The 20,808-nt window shown below is 34.4% G+C and overlaps 1 protein-coding gene across 3 annotated transcripts in view; it reads right to left on the reverse strand.

Moving 5' to 3' along the window:
- CNOT10 (CCR4-NOT transcription complex subunit 10) overlaps window positions 1–20,808 on the reverse strand; it is a 53,840-nt gene that overhangs the window by 20,329 nt on the left and 12,703 nt on the right. For 2 of the 3 annotated variants that reach the window (XM_039843450.1, XM_039843453.1), the window contains 10 exons: window positions 18,391–18,541; window positions 15,708–15,850; window positions 13,256–13,342; window positions 12,422–12,505; window positions 10,616–10,733; window positions 8,048–8,197; window positions 6,834–7,036; window positions 3,356–3,477; window positions 2,040–2,216; window positions 1,233–1,313 (listed from right to left, as the gene is read on the reverse strand). In XM_039843450.1, the coding sequence (XP_039699384.1) occupies window positions 1,233–1,313; window positions 2,040–2,216; window positions 3,356–3,477; window positions 6,834–7,036; window positions 8,048–8,197; window positions 10,616–10,733; window positions 12,422–12,505; window positions 13,256–13,342; window positions 15,708–15,850; window positions 18,391–18,541 (1,316 nt within the window). The remainder of the gene's footprint in view (window positions 1–1,232; window positions 1,314–2,039; window positions 2,217–3,355; window positions 3,478–6,833; window positions 7,037–8,047; window positions 8,198–10,615; window positions 10,734–12,421; window positions 12,506–13,255; window positions 13,343–15,707; window positions 15,851–18,390; window positions 18,542–20,808) is intronic. The other variant, XM_039843451.1, reaches the window with a different exon arrangement.

A 20,808-nucleotide genomic window follows, 5' to 3' on the forward strand; every position in this document is an offset into this window, starting at 1 on the left:
TGCTATCAGCAATACATAAACATTTTAACTGTACTCTCATCACTCTTTTGAACTTAATAGAGAAAAACATAAGAAAGAATGGCTCATACTTTCCATGTTAACTTGCACTCCTATTATTGAAATAATTCTTAAAAGTAATGCTGTATTATTAAGCCAAGTTCCAAAAATCATACAAAGAAGTAATGGTAAAAAATATCCCAAATTTGTTGAAAGATAATTTTACAAACTTAAAAAGTCAGCTAATCCAAGCAAGTAAAAACAAAGACTCATCATACTCTAACTGCTGAAGAACAACCTATTTTGACAGAGGGAAAAATGTCACCTACATACAATGACTGTGAATTTCTAATCAGAAACAATAGAGGCCAGAAGATAATGCAGTGACAACTTGAAAGAGCAGACTGAAAGGGATGGGGACCCCACTACCAACCTAGAATTCTGTATTCAGTGAAAATATCCTCCAAGAATAAAGCTGAAACAGAAGCAATTCTAGATTAAAAAAGAAGAAAACCTAGCAAAACAAGTCCTGTACCATATGAAATGTTGAGGGGAGCTCTTCACAGAAGGGAAATGATACCTTAAGAAAACTAAAGTCATCAGGAAATGGTAATTATGTAGCTAAACATAAGACTACTGTGTTCCTTTTAATTTTTTTTAACATAAACATGACTGTTCAAAGCAAAAATAATGGGGCTTATAATGTACATAGACAAAAATATAACTTACCCAAACTAACAAAGATGAAATAGAAAATCTGAATAGCACTCATCTATTGAAGAATTTGAATTTATTATCAAAAATTTCCTACAAACAAAACCCTCGGTCAGATGGTTTCACTGGTGAATTCTATCAAACGTTGGAGGAAGAAATAATATTTATCTTATATAAACTCTTTCAGAAAATAGAGGAGGAAGTACTTCTCAACACATTTATATGTTCAGCATAACCCTGAAGCCAAAATCTGACCAAAGACATCACAAGGAAAAAAAAGTATGGACCAACCTTTCTCATGACCACAGAAGCAAATATTCCTAACAAATATTAACTAACTGAATCCAACAATTTATTAAAAAGATAATACATTCTGACTAGTAGTTTTTGTCACAAGATTTAAAGGTTAGCTTAACATCTGACATTTAATCAATATAATTCATAATTTAACAGAATATGGGAGATTAAAAACAATGTGCTCGTTTCAATAGATGCAATGCTAATTTTGTTTAGATACTCACTTTAAGTTTTCTAATTCCTGTTTTCTTAATGGAGAAGAAGGTGGAGCTGGAATGAATTTATCTCCATCATGGCTTTTACTGCTAAATAAAGAAAGACTCTTAATTATGAAGAGCAACAAATAAACAATTAAATGTAAAATTTTGTTTTCCTATCTCTGCTCCCATGCAATTTTTATGACAAAAGTGTAGAAGAGCCAAAACAATTAAATACGCTTAACTTGGTATCACTAACATGTTAAGCTATACTGAATATGAGTTTATTTTCCTCAGTACACAATACTGCATTTAAAAACCTAAATGAAAACAATATCTCTACTACACAAAGAAAACCACTCCGAGATTTTCACACATTTCTCATTCTTCTGATTGCCTTTTACCAACTACAGTAAAACATAACCCCTTGATGGAGGAAAAAAAAAATCCCACCATTTTGTTTCAAATTTTCTACATTAAACATATATTTCTATTATAATCAAGAAAAAATGCTGGGATGGGAGACTTGAGTTTAAAGGTGCCATGTATAAAAAGAACTTTTTATACATAAAATGGTGTTAGTTTTATTTATTACTAGATAGGCTTTCCCAATCTCTACAGATTAGTATAATATTTAATTTATACTAGAAAACTAGAAATATATAGAAATATTCTGGAGATTAGTGGTGAGCAGTTATTATCCAAATGTTATTATTCAAAATAGAGGATTTTGGACATTCAGCTTGAAGATTTTAGGAATTCACGGAAAGGACAGAGGTTTACAAATAAAGTCCTGAAGGGATTTTGCCAGGAGGTTCTGAGAGGTCAAAATACCTGCAAGTTTCACTGCTTTCATTGCTCTCAGTGTTTCCACCTAGTTGATTACTGTTTTTAGACCCATTTTCCTGCTTTGGATCTTGCTGTTCTTCAGGTAAAAGCAACAAGGCATTTCTGAGACAAATGGCTGCAAACTCCATACTGGCTACAGGAATGGCTGAAGACTGTCCATCACTTAAAAGAACAAAACCAAGTTAGCTAAGTAAATAACATAATTATAAATAATACTTTTCTATCATGAAGAATAAAATCTATATAATACTTAATGAAAACTCTGCCCTGTGATAGGTAGAAATTTTAATATAAGCAGTTACAAGAGAATGCTAAAAACCCAAATCCTAAATATTATATATAACGTATAAAAAGTATAGATCGCAAGTATATACATTGTACATATACATTGAGGGCCAGGACAGGTATAATAACTAGAAACAAGGGAAGAAAGTGAATTGTCATATTGGAGCCTTGTTTTGGTTGATTTTTACTTTTGAGAATGCCTTTTTTTAAAAGTTTTCAAAATGTAGCATTATCTCTTATAATTTCATTGAGGTTTCATATAACTTTCTATTGGTTTGCTATATCAGACTGAGTCAGCTTTATTAGAAAAAAATAAAAATGTGAAAATTAGTAACAATTTTGAAATTGTAGAAAAGTGATGCTTTATCTTATTAAGCCTTTTTAAAAAATCTGTATTATAGTTGAAAAAATTAAGACTAAAAAATATTATGTGCTAGATACTATTTAAAACCTTTTGAAAAACTATAAACTGCAGTGAACAATTTTATTTTTTGGAAAAGGAAAAAAGCAGCAAATTTTTCACAAAGCCTACTACTTTAGAAATAACAACTCCAAATTGGAATCTTTATACAAGATAAAAATGTTCGTATTTAAAAGTTGTTCAACAGAAGGTTCTTACATGTGACAACTTTATGTTGCTTTGGATGCTTTATGTATTCATACTTTTTTCTCTTAATACTAAGAATTAGCTTTAGGGACTACGAGAAAATACCTAAATGAAAAGTAACAATGATAAACTATAACGAGGAAACATCAAGATGCCCTCTTCTGGACATTCTGAATAATGGCACTGACCAGACCAGAGTTTAGGCCATCAACAATTTCCACACCCGTGGATGTAATAAACCAAAATCACTGTCAGATAACATTCACTACGGACCTATGCTGAAACAGCAATAAAACCTAGTTATAAAGTAGTTCCTCCTATGAAATAAATCTTAGCATATTTTTATATGTAAGTAACATTATGTGTAATAGTATTAAGTATATACACTTTCTCTTTGCAAAATACTTACTTATATACAGTGTTCTGTATGGACTGTGATGCCAGAACTATTTTACGATGATAGCCTTGACCAACAATAGACTGTACAATTCCTTTTTTACTTGGAAGACCTTTAGTTTCTTGTTCAGAAGTCTACAAAATACAAATAATCTCCAATGAATGAAATTGTAAAAAGGGGTATGAAAAATGATTTAATGCCTTTCCAGTTGCTTTAAGAGAGTTCTTAAGGTCCATCAATGTGGAGTTTTTGGTGATACAGGTAATATATTCAGTATTGAAAAAGAGTACATGGGGTTCAAAGACATATGCTATATTTTATTAATGAGGTAATTCTAATTAAAAAAAAAAACAATTTAAGAATGACTCAAGCATTTAGTTAGAACAACTTTTTAGAACAGTCTAAACCCCAGGCACCATGCTGCGTATTATGGGTACTTTGACATCAGAGTGAAGAAGGGAGCCACAAACACAGTGAAAAAGAAGAGAAGCAGCTCCACTTCCTAAAACAGATCTTTTTCTTAATTGAAAGTATTTATTAAATTGCCAACAACATATAAACTCTAACAAGTTACATACATTAAGATCCAAATGGGCACAATTCTTGCCTTCTAGGAAATGAAAATCTCCAAACTCTATAATCATTAAAATGAAAAATAAAAGCTACTTATATAGGGAGGGAAGAGGGAGAGTAAGGAAGGGAGAGGGAATTTTAGGATATTTTACTAAGATACATTATCTCACTATAGGAGCTTAATGCGGCCAATTTCATATATCTTCACCTTTCACTCTGCCTCTGATTTACCTGCATGTGGAATCTCAACTAATCATTTTACAACGTCATCCAGATTCTCATAAACAGCAACAAGCTGGAGCCAACCCATATAAACTTGCAGAGCTGCAAAAGTCTTTCTTTAAACACAGTGTTGCTGCAATGTTACTTAGTGCTCATTAATGTAACATTACAGCTGTGCTTCTACATATGACTTTTAATAAAACAAGGATTCACTGTATATTCATTTTAAAAAGAAAATATTACTTAATGCTTAAAAATACAGTAAAACTGCTCTGCTTGGAACTAATTTTGTGTCAAGGAGGAAGCCATACAATATTAACGAAAAATAAGAAAAAGTTGATATTCTGAACCATAATTGGAGAGACTTCCATTCTAATTTCTCTTCCCAGTGGTGGTGATAAATTTATAATGATTCATCCAGATCAGGGATCTCTTCCCTGATCCCCAAGGCCATGCAAGCTGATCAGATGGCTGGCTCTGGTGACCCAACAGACAAAAACAATGATGAAATGGAACTATGAATCCACAATAATTAACCATAATACACCAACAGTCAGAAAGTACCAGATCAGCAGTCTTAATGTAAAAGAATCATACGTATTATTACTTTATAGTGCCTTGGCAGTAATAGCACTAACGAATCTGAGTTTCAGAACTAAGAAAAATAAATGGTGTGTATGTGTATGTGTATACACATACACACCATAAAAAATAGTCTTCTATTTTAAATAGTCTTCTCTTAACTTGGTCAAATATTCTCCCTACAATTGAGTCTATGTTTTATATTTGGCAGATCTTTTCTCATATACTACACAGTACTCAGAAAAACATAAGCCCCACTTCAGCCAAGAGGTCTGAAGCAACACGCATCAGGTACACAGGACAAAGTGATCTCCTGAGCATTACCAACTTAACAATTAAGTTGCTTCATTTAATTCAAAAATGGATTTATTTCTGAGGGTATAAACCGCTTTGTTCTGTCTTGACTAAATAAAATTAATTGTATAGAATCTTATTTGGTTTTATAGACTCTTATTGGGATTTTGCTCTGATTTTATTCAAGAGTGTTTTGGGGTTGTTTTTACTGTCTTTTAGGTCACCCCCGATCGTTTTTAGAAGGATAAACATGATTATTATTTATGGAATCATAAATCATTATTATAGCACAGATTGTGAGTGTTCTAGTTATCTACCGCTTTACGGCAACCAAGTCATCTTTACCATTTTTTAAAAATTGCAAATTTAGAACTTTCTAGAAGAAAATGGGGAGACCTTATAACAAAATCCATAGAAGACAATCCTAAAAGTACTATTTCTAAAAGTAAGTAATTTGAAAAGAAAATATTAAACCTTACTATATGTCTCTACTCCCAGGAAGACATAATGCCCTGTACGAAATAAAGGCCTCTGACACTTACTTATATCCATGAACGGATTAAAGAGAATAGTCCTTTCTAGAAATCCTTTTATTTTTAAAAAGTATAAATTCTGTCTAGAACTGCTTGTTGGTTAATTTAACAATTATCAAATATGAAAATTGTCCTGTCAAAGGAAAAGCACAATGAAATAAATCATTATAGCCTTTCAAAGACAACACTCATCTCTTCCAGTAGGGTGTACTCTACCTACCAGGCAAACGTACTTCTTTAAACTCATTAGTTTCTGCAGTTGTTTCTCAGGAAGTGCTGTTTAGCAACAAGAGAAGGCGTAAACATCTTATATCACCTACTGCAGTCAGGCCAGGCAAAACTTCATGCCATACCTCCACAATCTCCACGTACACACAGAGCACAGCAAGGGTAGGGGGTGGGTAGGAAATGGGAGTGATACAGACATCTGGTAATTCTGATACAACTTGTCTTCCCCGCCTCCCACTGACTACTCTTCACTTGAGATACAAAGGCTTCCACTGGCCATTTGGAGATAATCTAGGAATGGACACTGATGTAAACTGCCCTATTTCTCAGTCACTGTGGATAAGCATGTGTCAGAGGAAAACAGCCTGGTAATCCGTGAACTCTAAACCAGGGAACCCCAACCCCCGGGGCAGCGGACCAGTATCATGGCCTGTTAGGAACCGGGCCGCACAACAGGAGGTGAGCGGCAAGGGAGCGAGCGATGCTTCATCTGTATCTGCAGCGTCTCCTCAGCGCTAGCATCACCACCTCAGCTCCACCTCAGATCATCAGGCATTAGATTCTCATAGGAGCACGGGTCCCTGGTGCCAAAAAGGTTGGGGACCACCACTCTTAACAATTTACTGAATCGAAAGTAAAGCTCCCAGGCACTGAAGGAGACGCAGTCTAACTCAGTTGTTTCCACATTCACTAGGTTATCATTAGTCCTTCTCCAATCACCTGGTGCACACACCCATCCCACTGGCAGATGGCATGGCTCCTGCCCCAGTGGCTAGCAGATCACTGTTCCAGCAGACAGGACCTTATTGGCTTCAGATCTTTAATGTGTCTGCTGATACATGTTGCCATACTTACCAAGAACCAGAATGCTAATAAATGACTTGATAAACTTAAATTTTTTTATCCAAACTGTTAAAGAACAGAAGACTATTTTTATAAATTCCTTGAGTTAGAAAGGGGATGACATCTTGGATGTTTCCAAGTATTTTTTGCTTTCCATATAACAGTGGGTGGTGGGGGAAGGTGTGGGTTCAAAAAGATACCCAAGCAGCGCTCACCCCCTTATTGGCAGCAATGCAGCATTCAGCCAGCCGTAGCCAGAGGCGGGGGTTTGCGTGATAAACCTGAACAGCTTCAATCAGGCACTCAAAAGCGGCGAGGGGCCTTCCGATGTGAAGAAGCTGAATTCCACAGTTATACAGCAACTCATACCTCTTGTTGGTCAGCAATGTACACATGGGTCTTCCTGAAAATTTTTTGCCTAATGATAAAAATTAGATGAGAATAAATCATTACACTTAAAATCACAGTTACACTGAAAGCATTTATTCCACTAAGAACTTAAACACTACCTTGTTTAATACTAATGACTCCAATTTGAAGTTTAATAGCTCTCACCATTGATCTCCAGCCCTAACCCCACAAATATTCTCCAGTCACTGCAGCTGTCCGTGCTGGTGGGGGATGAGATGTCTCTTCTCATTTGCCAACAAATGAGAAGCTCCTCAGGCAACAATGTTCCAGGAAGGCAAAGCGAAGAGATAGGATCCACAATCCTTGAACCTTCCCACATATTTAGATCCTGTAAGATTCTACTCTTTTTACTTTCAGTTTGGTGAATCAATTTATCAATCATTGTGTGCTTTTTCTTAACCAGAAATATTCAGTTAATGTTAAGGTGTTGGGGAACTTTATTATGGAAATAAAAATTAACGTACTATATCTACAATGACTATTTACCCACTTATTCAAAGTTTCACAGTCCATAATAAAACAAGACTATCTGTGATTCTGGATACATTTTTTCATCAGTTTTTTAATAATATATTTTGAAAAGCTAAACGACTGCTTGATTTCAAGCATTTCAGATCAAGGATCTATAGAATATGAATATTAAAGGAATAAATTTCAGGAATTTGCTTAAAGATTGTCGGGTGCTGCCAATAGTACCACATGTGAAACCCTGAAAAGAAGCTATAGTAAAACTAGTTTGGCACAATTAAGAAATCTTAACAAAATATTTTGTTTTTTAACATTACCACATAGGATTACTGATTTTCAAATGCATGAAAAAGTGAATTAAGTTTGATAATTACTCAACTCCTTCCTATTAAAAGTAGCTATAGCTACTAAAAACATCAAACGTTTGGGCAGGATCAGTGTAACCTGTACGTAGATACACATAGCATACATTTTGATCAGATGCTTGCTCTTTAAAATCTTACTTTCCTCAAGTAGTAAAATATAAACTGTCCCCCAGCAAAGGACATACCTGGATCAGTGCTGCCTGCACTGAGCTGTGCACAGACATTGTCATTTTCCTGTAGAGCCTTTTTAAAATAAAAAATCCCCAAATTGTGCTTGCTCATGGCAAAATGGATACAACCAAGATTATTCCAGAACATGCATCGCAAGCATTCACCTGAGAAAAGCACAAATAAATCTGTCCACAATTTTTACTGTTGATGTACAGCATATAAGAATTCGGCTTACCCAACAATAGTTAATTCTATATACAATTTCGCTTAGTCTCTACAGAACAGTTTACAAAGCATTTGAAATTTAGAAAACCTGAAAATTTTGTAAACTCCCTTTTCTTAAAAAACAATCATTTATTAAAGGTGATAAACCAACCCTGCAAGATGATTTAATTAGCTGGGCTATTTTGTTTTCTGATTTAATCCAGAATTAAATTTTTACATTTTTGTATTATTTGCCTGTACCTGTAGGCAAATAATACAAAAATGTAAAAATAAAAATATTTGAGTAAATTAATGTATATGTATTGCATCCACATAACGAAATACAACATAGAAAATGGAAAAAATGAAGCATATATAGAAATACTCAAACTATATTAAATGAAGAACAGTAAGAATATATAAAGCAAGATATATAAAATCCTGTTTTTCTTGTTAAACTGTAAGTCTCCATTGTTCTTTTAGTTCACACTTTAAGCATCTATTGTCTCATGTCTGTTGGGCATTTGTATTTCTTATCCTGAACACTGCCTTCTATTTTATACCCATTTTTTAATTTGGTTACAGATGTTTTTCCACTGGTTACCTGTTATAGAAAACTTCTGTCACATCTGCTTCAAGTATTTCCCCACTGCCAGTTTGTCATCTGTCTTGTGACTTGGTCCAATGTGTGTATGTTTATGTTTTTAATCATAAAAAGTTTTATATTTTTATGTGGTCAAATTTAGTAATCTTTTCTAAGTGCTATAGTTCTTGGATTTTGGGTAATGTTTAATCAAGGCCTCCCCACCACAAAATAAAATATTCATCTAAGTTTTCTTTTGTTGCTTTTATGATTTTTTTTTTTTACATTTTAATCCTTCATCTCTCATGATTTTATTTTGGTATAATGAAAGCAATGCAAGCTTTAGTTTCCTTTTTCTAAACAGTTTCCCAAACATTCTAAAACAATTTACTGATAGTCCATCTTTTCCTCAATGATATAAAATGTTTGACTAGATTGATAAAAATTAATAATTAGGGCATTCAATGCTTAATCCTAAAAACTAACGGTTGACTTTTGAAATTTTTAAAATTGAGCAGTAATATTTAAATAAGAGAAAAACTATGTTTAGAAGAAAGATAGCAGAACATACACTAAAATGTTTTAAAAAGGTTGCTGCTGGGTAGTGGTATTGTGAATGATTAAAAAATGATTTTATTCTTAAATCTTCTCTAATATGCAAATATCAGCAACAAAAAACTAAATTTTATATATGGGAAAAAATTAAATATTTAAAAATTATGAAAAAATCAATATATAAAATACACAACTATTATGTAAAAATCTTCCTATTATCATAACTGTTGACTAATCAACTACATGCACTGCTCCTGACTTCACTTTAGAAATTGCCAATATCAATTCTCAAATCTGTGTTAAGACAATCCTAACATTTTCTCAAAGCATATTATCTGTTTAGTCTGAGAGATCGGTTCAGTGTTTGGATATTAGTGGTCCTCTGAGGAGAAACCATGACAATAACAAAATTAAAAAATTTAAATTTAGAATTAAAAATGGGTACTCAGAACAAAGGAATAGCCAAGATAATTATAATAGGACAAACTGCCTTTCTCTATGCTTTATGACTCCACTGAACTAAAGGAGGAAATGGGGGAAGGTTTGAGTATGTTTCCATTTGTGTTCTGTGCTTGTATATGGAAAAGAATTAAAACAAATCAAAAAACATATTCAGCTTTTGCATTTTAAACTTGGTACAAATCATTTTTAATAGTTTAACCTCATTTCTTGAATAAATTGATTTTCCTCCTTCCTCCTCATAAAACAGCAATAATATGAACTTAACTGACAGCTACAAATTTTACCTTTTATTTTACCAATAATATCAAATGATTCATTAAAACTTTCTAGAGATAAGAAGAGATGACAGTGATTGCCTTTCTAACTTCATAAGAAATATTTTTGTTATAGTTAATGGTCTAAAGAAATCATATTTTTCATTGCTTTTATAGGAGAAAAGGGAAAAGTAAAAAGATTATAATCTCATTTCCTTAAAAGGGCTTACTTTACAAAGCAAAAGTCCAAAGACCTTATGCTCTGGATATAATTTCTAAAATTATTAAATAACAAAATGAGAGAAAGAGCAAGTGAGAGCAAAGAAAAATAAAAGAAAAAGTGAGACATTTTCTAAAATTGAAACAAGTAGTAAAATTCCAGAAATCTGCAGCAGAAATAATAAAACATTTTCATTTAAAAAATAAGCAAAGAAACATTCTGAAGAGCTGTCTAGGGGAAAAAAAAACAAGCAACAAAGGGTAGAAGAGCCAGGAAGAATACTAAAATTTCAATTTTCTTTTACCTGTTTTCATGAATCCTGGATGCTCAGCAATGTTTGAACTGTTTAACAGCTTCACAGCTTTTCGATAATTGCCCCTTAAATATTCAAAATTGCTTTTAAGAAACAGAGAGGGTGCAGACTGTAAAGAAAATATAAGTTACTTATGATTTGTTTTTAGGTGCCTAATACAAGATCATAACTGCTGTGCTGACATGTTCGAGAATATAAATGAATCAGTTAAATCACGGTTACAAAAACTACAGTCTTTAAGTTTTCCATTACTCTCACAATCTAAAAAAAGTGAAACCTGGCAGAGGACCTTATAAATTGACTTAGTGAGGGTCTACCTAAAAAATACATACAACGTATATGTAGAGGAATACAGTCTGCAAAGTATCAACTGTCTTTATCTATTACACTAACTGGAAGCCATATTAACACCTCAAACTAGGGGCTTCGTTTTAATGGTTTTTAGACAGACTGGTGATCTTCTTTATTTTTTAGGATACAAATGCGCCTTCAGAATACAAAGAAGTACAATTCATCAAATACTTTTCTGAGTAGCAAAAAAATGTATCATTCTACGAACGGAGAAATTTCCTAACAGTATGCCTTATTTTGAGAGCTAATATTACTGTTTCAAAGATCACCTTTGGGGACTGCAGATCACCTTTCGCTTCTCCTAAGAATCCTCATGGTGGAGGGTCATCTAAATAGTACCTATTTAGAATGCAAACGCATGCAGAGATCCGGGGACTAAACATCACCCAGGAGAACATCTGGAATCCTGGTCTCATTATTATTCTTAGCTTAGTTACAGGCTTTCCTTCTAAATCCTCCCTCATGCTTTGCTCTGCTTTCTGGTCACTGAGGAAATAAGGGCTTTCCAGACTTTTTCCAGGTGGCAGTATTTCCTCCTGAAGTGTTCTCTGATTTAGGTATGTCTGTTACTTTGCATTGCAATGATTTATTTTCCTATTTGTCTCTCCACTATGACTATGGCACCCTAAGGCAGGGGTCATGTCTCTTATCTCAAAAAAAGTTTGATAATGGCCGGCTGGCTACTTATGCCTTTCTCTCTTCTCCTCAAAGTCTTCTTCCTCAGGTCTAGGCTGCAACTGTTCTCCTCAAAAATCACTTGAACACTGACCCAGTGGCGAATCCGGATCCTGCCTGAGATTTCTAGGGTCGATTTTCTTAAACTACTCCTACTACCAACCATAGCTCCTTCTGATTTCAAACGTTTAATTAACAGTTTTCCAAAAGGCATCAAGACTGTTCACAATTCTGTCTCTTCCCACTACCACCTTAAAAGTTATTTCTCAGTGGGGTGGAGAGAGTGGAAGGAAGGAAGGAGTAATTATGTCTCAAATACTCTAGCACTAGTCAAACTGAAGGTACTTACTGTAAAGCCAAAGATCATTTGGAAGGGGGAGGTTTGGGCTACAACTTGACTGTTAATCTTTAATAAATGTTTTGAGTATCATCTAAAAAAAAGAAATCATGAAGTGTCTAATAATAGTAAATGTTTTAAGTGAATTGTGATAAACCACTTACAGAAGACTATGTAGCTATTTAAAATGATGGTTTTGAAGGCTACATGCCAAGGGGAAATGCTTGTTATAATTTCAAATAAGAAACACTATATTATGTTTTAGACACAGTACGATCATTACTTCACAAGTCACTATCAAGGTTATACCTGACAGTATATACACAGTGTAACAGACTAAGAAATTATTTAAAACTGACAAGTACATACTGTTCAAATAAGAAAGTTTTAGGACAAAAGCCAAAAGTTGAAAAAAAAGTCAAGAAGAAACTTACATTTCCAGCTGTGTTCATGACTGACTTGATCTCCCTTTTGCAGGCCTTCAGAGACTTCATTTGGATGTACGCTCTTACTTTATACTGTCAGAGGAAAAGCGCTGGTATGTGAGAACTATGGTGGACTTCACATACCAAAGCAGTCTTACTTTCTCACTAAGGACTTTAAACCCAATCTGTTCACACCATCATTACACCAGCTACTTACAAAAGCAAGTTTAAAATTATCTTAATCTATTTTTATTGTACTCTTGGAATATACTCTAAAAACTAAAAACGTGGTAGAATAAAATTTATACTTAAGTTCCAAGCAAAAATCCTACCAATTCTTATCTGCACATGGCTAATTAACAATGGATTTTAAAAATTCAACAAACTGATTTCATCTTTCTATATATCCTCAGGCTATTCCTCTCAATCTTCTATACAGTAAATAAAAGAAATGATATATAATGGTTACCAGAGAGTAGCGGGGAGAGGGGAGGGAGAAGGTAGATAGGGTAAAGGAGATCAAATATGTGGTGACAGAAAGAAATCTAACTTCTAACTATGGGAGGTGAACACACAATGTAAATATATATATGCCTTATTGTTAAAATGTACAGTTGAAACATCGGATTTCGTTAACTAATGTCACCATAAAAAATAAATAAATAAGAAATGATATGGCACTATCACCTTAAGCAAAATATATTCTAAAATACAATATTTCAAAGCCAAATAAATACATACGCCTTAAATGATTTACTGCTTTCAATGATCTATCACACTCCTCATCATTCATAACACAAGTAAATACATGTGATGTATAACCTCTCTTAAAGTTTACGCTACCTGGTGTATCTTTGATTTTGCAGCTTCTATTAGAGTTCCACTTTCAGCTTTGTGATTGGATCCATCTTTGTTGGTGTTATTACCAGCCTGTAGGGTAGTGAAACAAAGTTAACCAAAATGATATCACTGACTTCCAAGTGAGCTACTCTGAATCTCCTAGAAAGCGTTTCTAAAATTCAGAATCTCAGGTCCCATTCTCAGAAATTCAGGTGGAATACTGCAGAGTGGGTGACAAGCAACTCTACTTATAAGAAGCTCACTGTTGAACATAATGATAGATTAGGTTTAAAAAACAGGAGTATTACTCAGGCAAAACCCAGGAGAGATCATGTCATTCCCTTCCTAAAAACCTTCTCTGGTATAAACACTGCCAATGTCATACTTTTAAATTCTTAGTAAAGTATTCACAGTCCTTCACAACATGACCCATATTTGAGTTGCTCATCTCATCTGCTGATCTCCATTATATTTCTCAGGCACCACCACCCATTTCGGATTACCAGAATTCCTCCAACACACCACTCTCACATCTTTTGTGCTGTCTCCTCTGCTAGGATGGTTATCCTGCTCTAGCCTTCCTTTTCTGATTCGTCAAACTATTACATCTTTGAAGGCCAAATCAAACATCTGAGCTTCTCTGAAACATTCTCGATCCCCCTTCCTCCCAGTCCCTGAATATATTTGCTCAGTCTTTCTCCTTCCATTGACCTGAGTTCCTTGAAAAGCAAGAATTGCAGTGTTTTCATTTTTGTCACCTTAGCACCTAGCAGAGCACACAAACATCTGCTGAACTGAATTATATTTCACTATCGCAAGTACTAAATATAAAAATGAAATATTTTACTACAGTGTTTATGAATAATATTAAGATTATTTAACTGAACTCTTACATATACACACTTGTTAAAATGAAAAAAAGCAATGATAGATGTTTGTTTTTAAACCTCAACAAGTTACATAAATAGAAAGGTACTGACAATCTACTTTCTGCAAATAATACTTTTTTTAACAAAAGCATAGGAGCAAGAAGAGAGACCCTCCCTTGAGAACCAGAAGCACAAGCCAAGTGAAAGATGTGAGCACTGAAAAGTGCTCTCAGCATGCACCAGGGTGAGAATCAGTCGTCATAAATGGGCGCTCTTTTTGAAGAACTTTGATGATGAAATTTTCCCTAGTGAAAGCTACCCTGTTTAACCAGATTATGAAATGTTATTGTCTTAATTCTAATCTTTACATTCTGTAAAACTAATATCTCACATATGAAAAGATGCTAACACATATCTTTAGTCATCAGGGAAATCAAAACTATTATGAGATCCCACTTCGCACCCATTAGGATAATTTCAATTTTTAAAAAAGATAAACGAGGGTTAGCAAGAATGTTAAGGGACTGAAACCATCGTTAAGTTGTTGAAAGAAATGTAAAATAACTCAGCTACTTTGGAAAACAGTCATAGTCCCTCCTAAGGTTAAACCAAGAGTCGTCATATGATCCAGCAATTCTACTCTTATATATATACTAAGGCGAACTGAAAACTCTAGCCCCCACAAAAATCTGTACATAAATATCCACAGCAGCATTATTTATAATAGCCAAAAATGCAAATGCTCATTGACTGATGAATTAAAAAATGTGGCACAGCCATATAATGAAATATTATTCAGCCATAAAAAGGAATGAAATACATAAAAAAGGAATGAAGTATATGCTACGACATGGTAAACTTTGAAAATATTACGCTAAGTGAAAGAGGCTAATCACTAAAGGCCACATATCATATGATTCCATTTATATGAAATATCCCCAAGAGGCAAATTCACAGAGATAAAAAGTAAATTAGTGGATGCCAGGGGCTGAAGAAAGAGATAAAAGGAAATGACTATAAACGAATACAGGGTTTTGCGGGGTGATGAAAATGTTCTGGAATAAAGTAGTGATGGTTGTATAATTCAGTGAGTATACTAGAAACCAGTGAATTGTACACTAGTAAATGGTACGATGGTAAATTTTGTGTATGTGAATTACACCTCCCTCCCTCCTTCCCTTCCTTTCTTCCTTCTATCTTGTCATTAATCAAAAATTTAATCTATCTGTCACTCTCTACCTAGCTTGTGGAGGCATCTGAGTGTAGGCATAATTTTTTGATTTGTATTTTAAAAAATTTTTGAGATGTAATTGACATACAATAGTATATTAGTTTCAGGTGTCCAATATGATTCAGTAATTGTATATATTGCAAAATCTGGTTAACATCCATACACAGTTACAAAATTTCTTTGTGATAAGGACTTTGAAGATCCACTCCCTAAGCAACTTTCAAATATGCAATACAGTATTATTAACTACAGTCCATACTATATGGAATTATATTTCAAGAAAGCTGTTAATATTTAATAACTACAAATATTAACCATTATTTAAATTTTAGTCTGATCATGTCAGAACACTCACCTCATTCTTTCCATTTTTGTTATTGTTACCCTGGGAAATCATTTTTTCTAGGACTGCAAGAAGATGCAAAGCTTTCTCAGCTTGGTAGGTTAATATATACAGGTCTACAAGCAAAAAACACACTGCTTGGGCAAATTTTTCTTCTGGAAAGGGAAAAAAGAAAACAGGAAAAGAAAAGTCACAATCCAAAGTGAAGCAAACATCTCAAACGACTATTCTCCAAAGCTTTAAAGAACAAAGCCTAAGTCTTTATTTACTTAAAAGAATGTTTATCACCTAGAGCCATGAATGAAAGCAACTTGCAATGTCAACAAATGCCATTCCATGAGACTTCTCAGAGTGTCTCATTTCGGGGATTCTAGCAAGTGAATTTCCTCAGGCAAAATATCTACCAAACATCAGTGCACATACTTGTTTGGAAGGAAACCTCAATTCCAGTACCTGCTCAGCTACTTACTAGATGTGTGGCCTCTGCACATCGCTGAACTAATTTTTAGACTTTAGCTGGCTGACCTGTAAAATGGGGAGAATACTTTACCTGCCTGAAGGTGGGGGGAGGGGAGACAAGGTGATCACCTGAGGTTCCTTTTAACTCTAAAAAGGTTTGACTCTAGAAAATAGATTTCCTTTCTAGATACAGAAACGGAAAAAAGAAACAATTTGATTACAGGGACAAAAGCAAGGTATGGATCGGAGTATATCAGAAAATTGCAATAGCCAACAGGAAAATATAAAGACAAGGACTTCAGAAGAAGACGAGCCCAACCAAGAGAGGAAGAGTATACCTGATATGACATAACACTACTTCTTTTCCTTGCAGAAGAGAAGGTAAAAGGAAAAATTAAGTCTAAAAGAAGGCTGCTACAATCAAGAACAGAAAATTTCAAAAGCCCTTAAGAGCTTCCTAACAATTCCTCCAAATTCCATTCTTACTCCTACCAGTAGCCAGAGTGGAATTCATTTGAAACTGAAATCAATGCAGTTAATGTGCAGAGGACATATCTCTGAGGGCTTTTCACCCCCTTAAAACAATAAGTCCTTACCTAGGTTACAATGCATTACCTGTTCTGCTCTTGGCTAATTCTGAGTTCATTTCCTACCAGTCTCCCCACCTACCTCCAGTCACAACTGCCTGTTCCTCTTACTCACCAAACTCAAGCTCACCTCAGGTTCTCTGCATATACTATTACTTCTGGCTGGAATGTTCTTCCTCTAAAGAGTGGCATGGCTCACCTAATCTCTTCATCCAGGTCTCTTTTCAAATACTGTCATATTTCAGGCCTTCCTTGACTACCTTATCTAAAAAGAACATCCCAGTCGATCTCTATCTTCTTACCCAATTTTAGCTTTTCTTCACAGAATTGAATTACCTCACACTATATTTATTGTGTTGCTTACTCTCCCATTAGAACGTAAGCTTAACGTTCTAAGTTAAGCTTACGTTCTAATGGGAGAGTAAGCAACACAATAAAGGCTTATTCTGTTTTATTCATTGCATTATCTTCAGATTCCGGAACAGTGTTTGGCCCGTACTATATGCTCAATAAATATATATTAAGAATCCAAGTAGGAAAGTTCAAAAAACAACAATAATAATTTTCAAAGAAGAAAAATGAGTTTGAATATTGGCTGGTTGCTAGATTCCACTCAACCACAGGGAAAGGATTTCATGAACTATTCCGGAAATTCTAAAAAGCAGCTTTATAGAAAAATACATCTGTGTCATCCTGGAAGTATAATTCTGACTCTAGCTTTTCAAAAGACAGAAACTGTCCACTCTTCACACAGTCCTTTACCATTGCGGTCTCTTCAGCCCAGTCTGTCCAGGTACCATGCCTTCACGTTTAGGAGAAAGAAGAGCAACACCTTAAAATGCCACGCTGGAGCCACAGAAAGCACCTGTTCAAGCAGCTGTCAGCAGCAGACAACCCTGTAAGTCTTCCTGAAGCATCACAGAGGAGCCATCACAGTCCACCACCACCTACCTGTCCTGTAGTGACTATATCAGCAATCAGGTGTTTATTAATCAGGAATTTGCATTAGTGTTTTGAATTTAAAAGAAAGTAACCATGGAGAAAAAGACAAGAATGTGACTCACAACTGAAATCTGACTGATTGTGGGTAGAAACCAACAGTGCTCTCTAACAACCATTTCCCGGGTCCACCTTTGCTGCTTTATTTGCTCCCACTTTTTTCCTTTGCCCTTACCTTTCTTCCTGCTCTTGAGGCTGGTACTTGTAAGCTTGTTAAGATAACAGAAAAGCTAACACAGACAGTCCTATACTATCTACTCTATTTCAGTTAGGCAATAGACAAAATAAAATTCTACACTGTCCCCTAACATTTCAAAACACGCCTTCCTTAATACATTAAGAAAGGATCAGGTACACTAAGGTGGTGTTTAAATAGCAACAACAACAAAGTTAGCGAGCCTTTCCAATTAGAAATAGCATTTTTAGCAGTTATCCCTCAAAACTAGGGTGGGTGCATGCTAAAAGAAAACCTGGATTCATCTAAAAGTGGTATCATTTTTATCTTCTCTAACCATTAAGAAAACCTGACACAGCTCTTTTTCTTTCTTATTGACATGTAATTCTCTGATTTAGGTTATCTAGGTAAAAACACCAGAGACCTTTGTAAGTATGAGACAATAGGGACATTTTTGACTTGACAGATAACATACCAAAAGGTTCTATAAACTGATAAAGTTTTTCACCAACTGATATGGCTTCTGTATATTGCCGCAGATGATAAAGAATGACTGCTTGATTGTAATACAACATGCTGTTTTCAACATCATCTAATCCATCCATTTCTTCAACAGCCGAGTGGACCTATAAAACAATCAACAGGGACTATGCTCTAATAACAGAAGGAAAATAAACAGCAAAAGTGAAAGAAACCTATATAAATAAACAGGTATACAGGCCAACATTTCTTACTCAGAATTTTTACACATTTTCAACAGGACCTCTAGATTTTATTTACTCACAGTAAAAATTATCCCATTGATAATAAAATTCTGTTCAGTAAAACAACTTGATGGGACTTTATTAAGTATTTAGCACAAGGCAAGGTGATTCTTCCTTGCCATTGTGAAGATATCTTCAACGTTTAATGGCCAGCATGGTTTCTGAGTTGGATTCCCACTCTGCAGCCTCTTGAGCTGAAAGGGGCTACATGAATGTCCAAAACTCAAAACAACTTTTTCCATAAGAATGTTATTCAGTTATGTACATATACGTTTGATTCCATTTTGTAAAAACCAAAGTAAAATTTAAACATTAACAAACAATAGCTAACTACTTCATAACTATGTACTAGGCCTGCTACAAAAAGTTTTTCTTACAGAGACTACCTCATTTAATCTTCACCATACCTTGAGAACATAGATAACATTATCATTCCTATTTTATAATAAGTAAGGAAACTAGCTCAAAAAGCTTGCCCAAGGCCATATGACTAGAAAGTATATTTTCTGATTTTCCTATAAGGTTCAGGTTTTGTTCCCATAATAAAAAGAATAGATTTTTGAAGTAATGAACAACAAAAATACACTTTGTCACAATGGGGCTTTATTAGAACCCTAACGTCTACATCTGATACCAAAAGGAAAAAAAATCACACCACTTTGCATTTTAAAGCTAATGACTATCTATGGGCTTTTAAATTTTAAACAAATTTTGCAACCATTATGTAATTCCATGCAACACATGAAACTGGAATTCTACCTACATTAAAACTAATCTTTCTTGTCATACGAAGATTGAAATATATTATTGAGCAATGTTAATTAATTCAAAGACTAACATTTCCCTAAATTAAGCAGAACTTTGATATACATGGACTAAACAACCTGGGTTTGGTGCATGGCAAGGAACTGGAAGGTTCCTGACACAAGTGACTTATAATCAAGACTTTTGCAGACTTCAGTCACCCATGTGGAGAGCCTGACCGTGGGGTTCAATATTATCAATTGGTCTTAGCTGACGAACAACACGTGCTTGACGAATCCGGGGGTTCTTTATAATCTTTGCTTATCAAGTCACTATCTTCAAGTGATTAAAAATAATCTCTTTAAATAGAGAAAACTCAATTTCCAAAGAGAGACAACATTTCTTAATAAATGGGGAGAAAGTGAGCTAAAGAAGGGTTAATTCTTAGCCAGAAAGAAGAGTTTTGGATAAATTAAGGAGTTTTTGGATTCAGCAATGGTTGAGCTTATGACATAAATAACTTTGCCACATTTTCTATGAGTCACCAAAAATAATCTAGTCATTACCCTAGCCAGGACAAAAACTACTCATTAAATGATAAAATGTTAATGGAAGTGGAATAGGTTGACAGGTGTGTTACTATGCCCAGAACAAGTGGCTCTGAATAGAAGTATGATTTAGAGAAAGCGAGGAGACACGAGTACAAACACTTATAGGAAACTCAAGAGTTGGAAGGCACTAGGGGGGTTATTAAACCAACCTTTCTAAGAATAAAGGCTGGTGAAAGGATTTCTTGACTTAAGTTTGCAGGAGCCCTCCATTATTTAAAAAAAAAGTTTTAAGGACGAATTTATGCTCCAAGATCCAATAAATGTTCCTTGGAAGAAACTGTCCATGAGGTCATAGCGCTCATATACTAGATATCAACAAACCTCATCTTTGATTCTGGAGCTCTAGAGAAAGTTATGGGTAATAAATACTAGTGTAATGAGGAAATGTGATGACATCTAAATTTATGAAGACTGAGGTAGTTATAAGAACAGGCTCAAGAGTCAGATGGTCTAGTTCAAATACTGCTCCTTTCCTTCTTAGTTGTATAAATTAAAAATTTTAGGCTCCCTAAACCCCTGCTAGAAAATTAGATAACAAGTATCTACCTCAATGGTTGAATGTGAGGATTTCATGAGTTGAGGCATAAGGGCACTTAATATGGAATTTGGAACCAAGTAAGCATCTGATAAATGTGGGCCCTTAGTCTCATTTTCATTGAAGAATTTTAATAGGGTTGAAAATGACTTTATTCCTATTAAAAATTATGAAGAACCTGAAGGAGTCACTTATTTCCAACTACATCATATTTTAAGGTGATAATCTACGGTACAGTG

The sequence above is a fragment of the Pteropus medius genome, unplaced genomic scaffold, assembly GCF_902729225.1.
Source record: "Pteropus medius unplaced genomic scaffold, Ma_sr-lr_union100, whole genome shotgun sequence".
Taxonomy (NCBI): Eukaryota; Metazoa; Chordata; class Mammalia; order Chiroptera; family Pteropodidae; genus Pteropus; species Pteropus medius.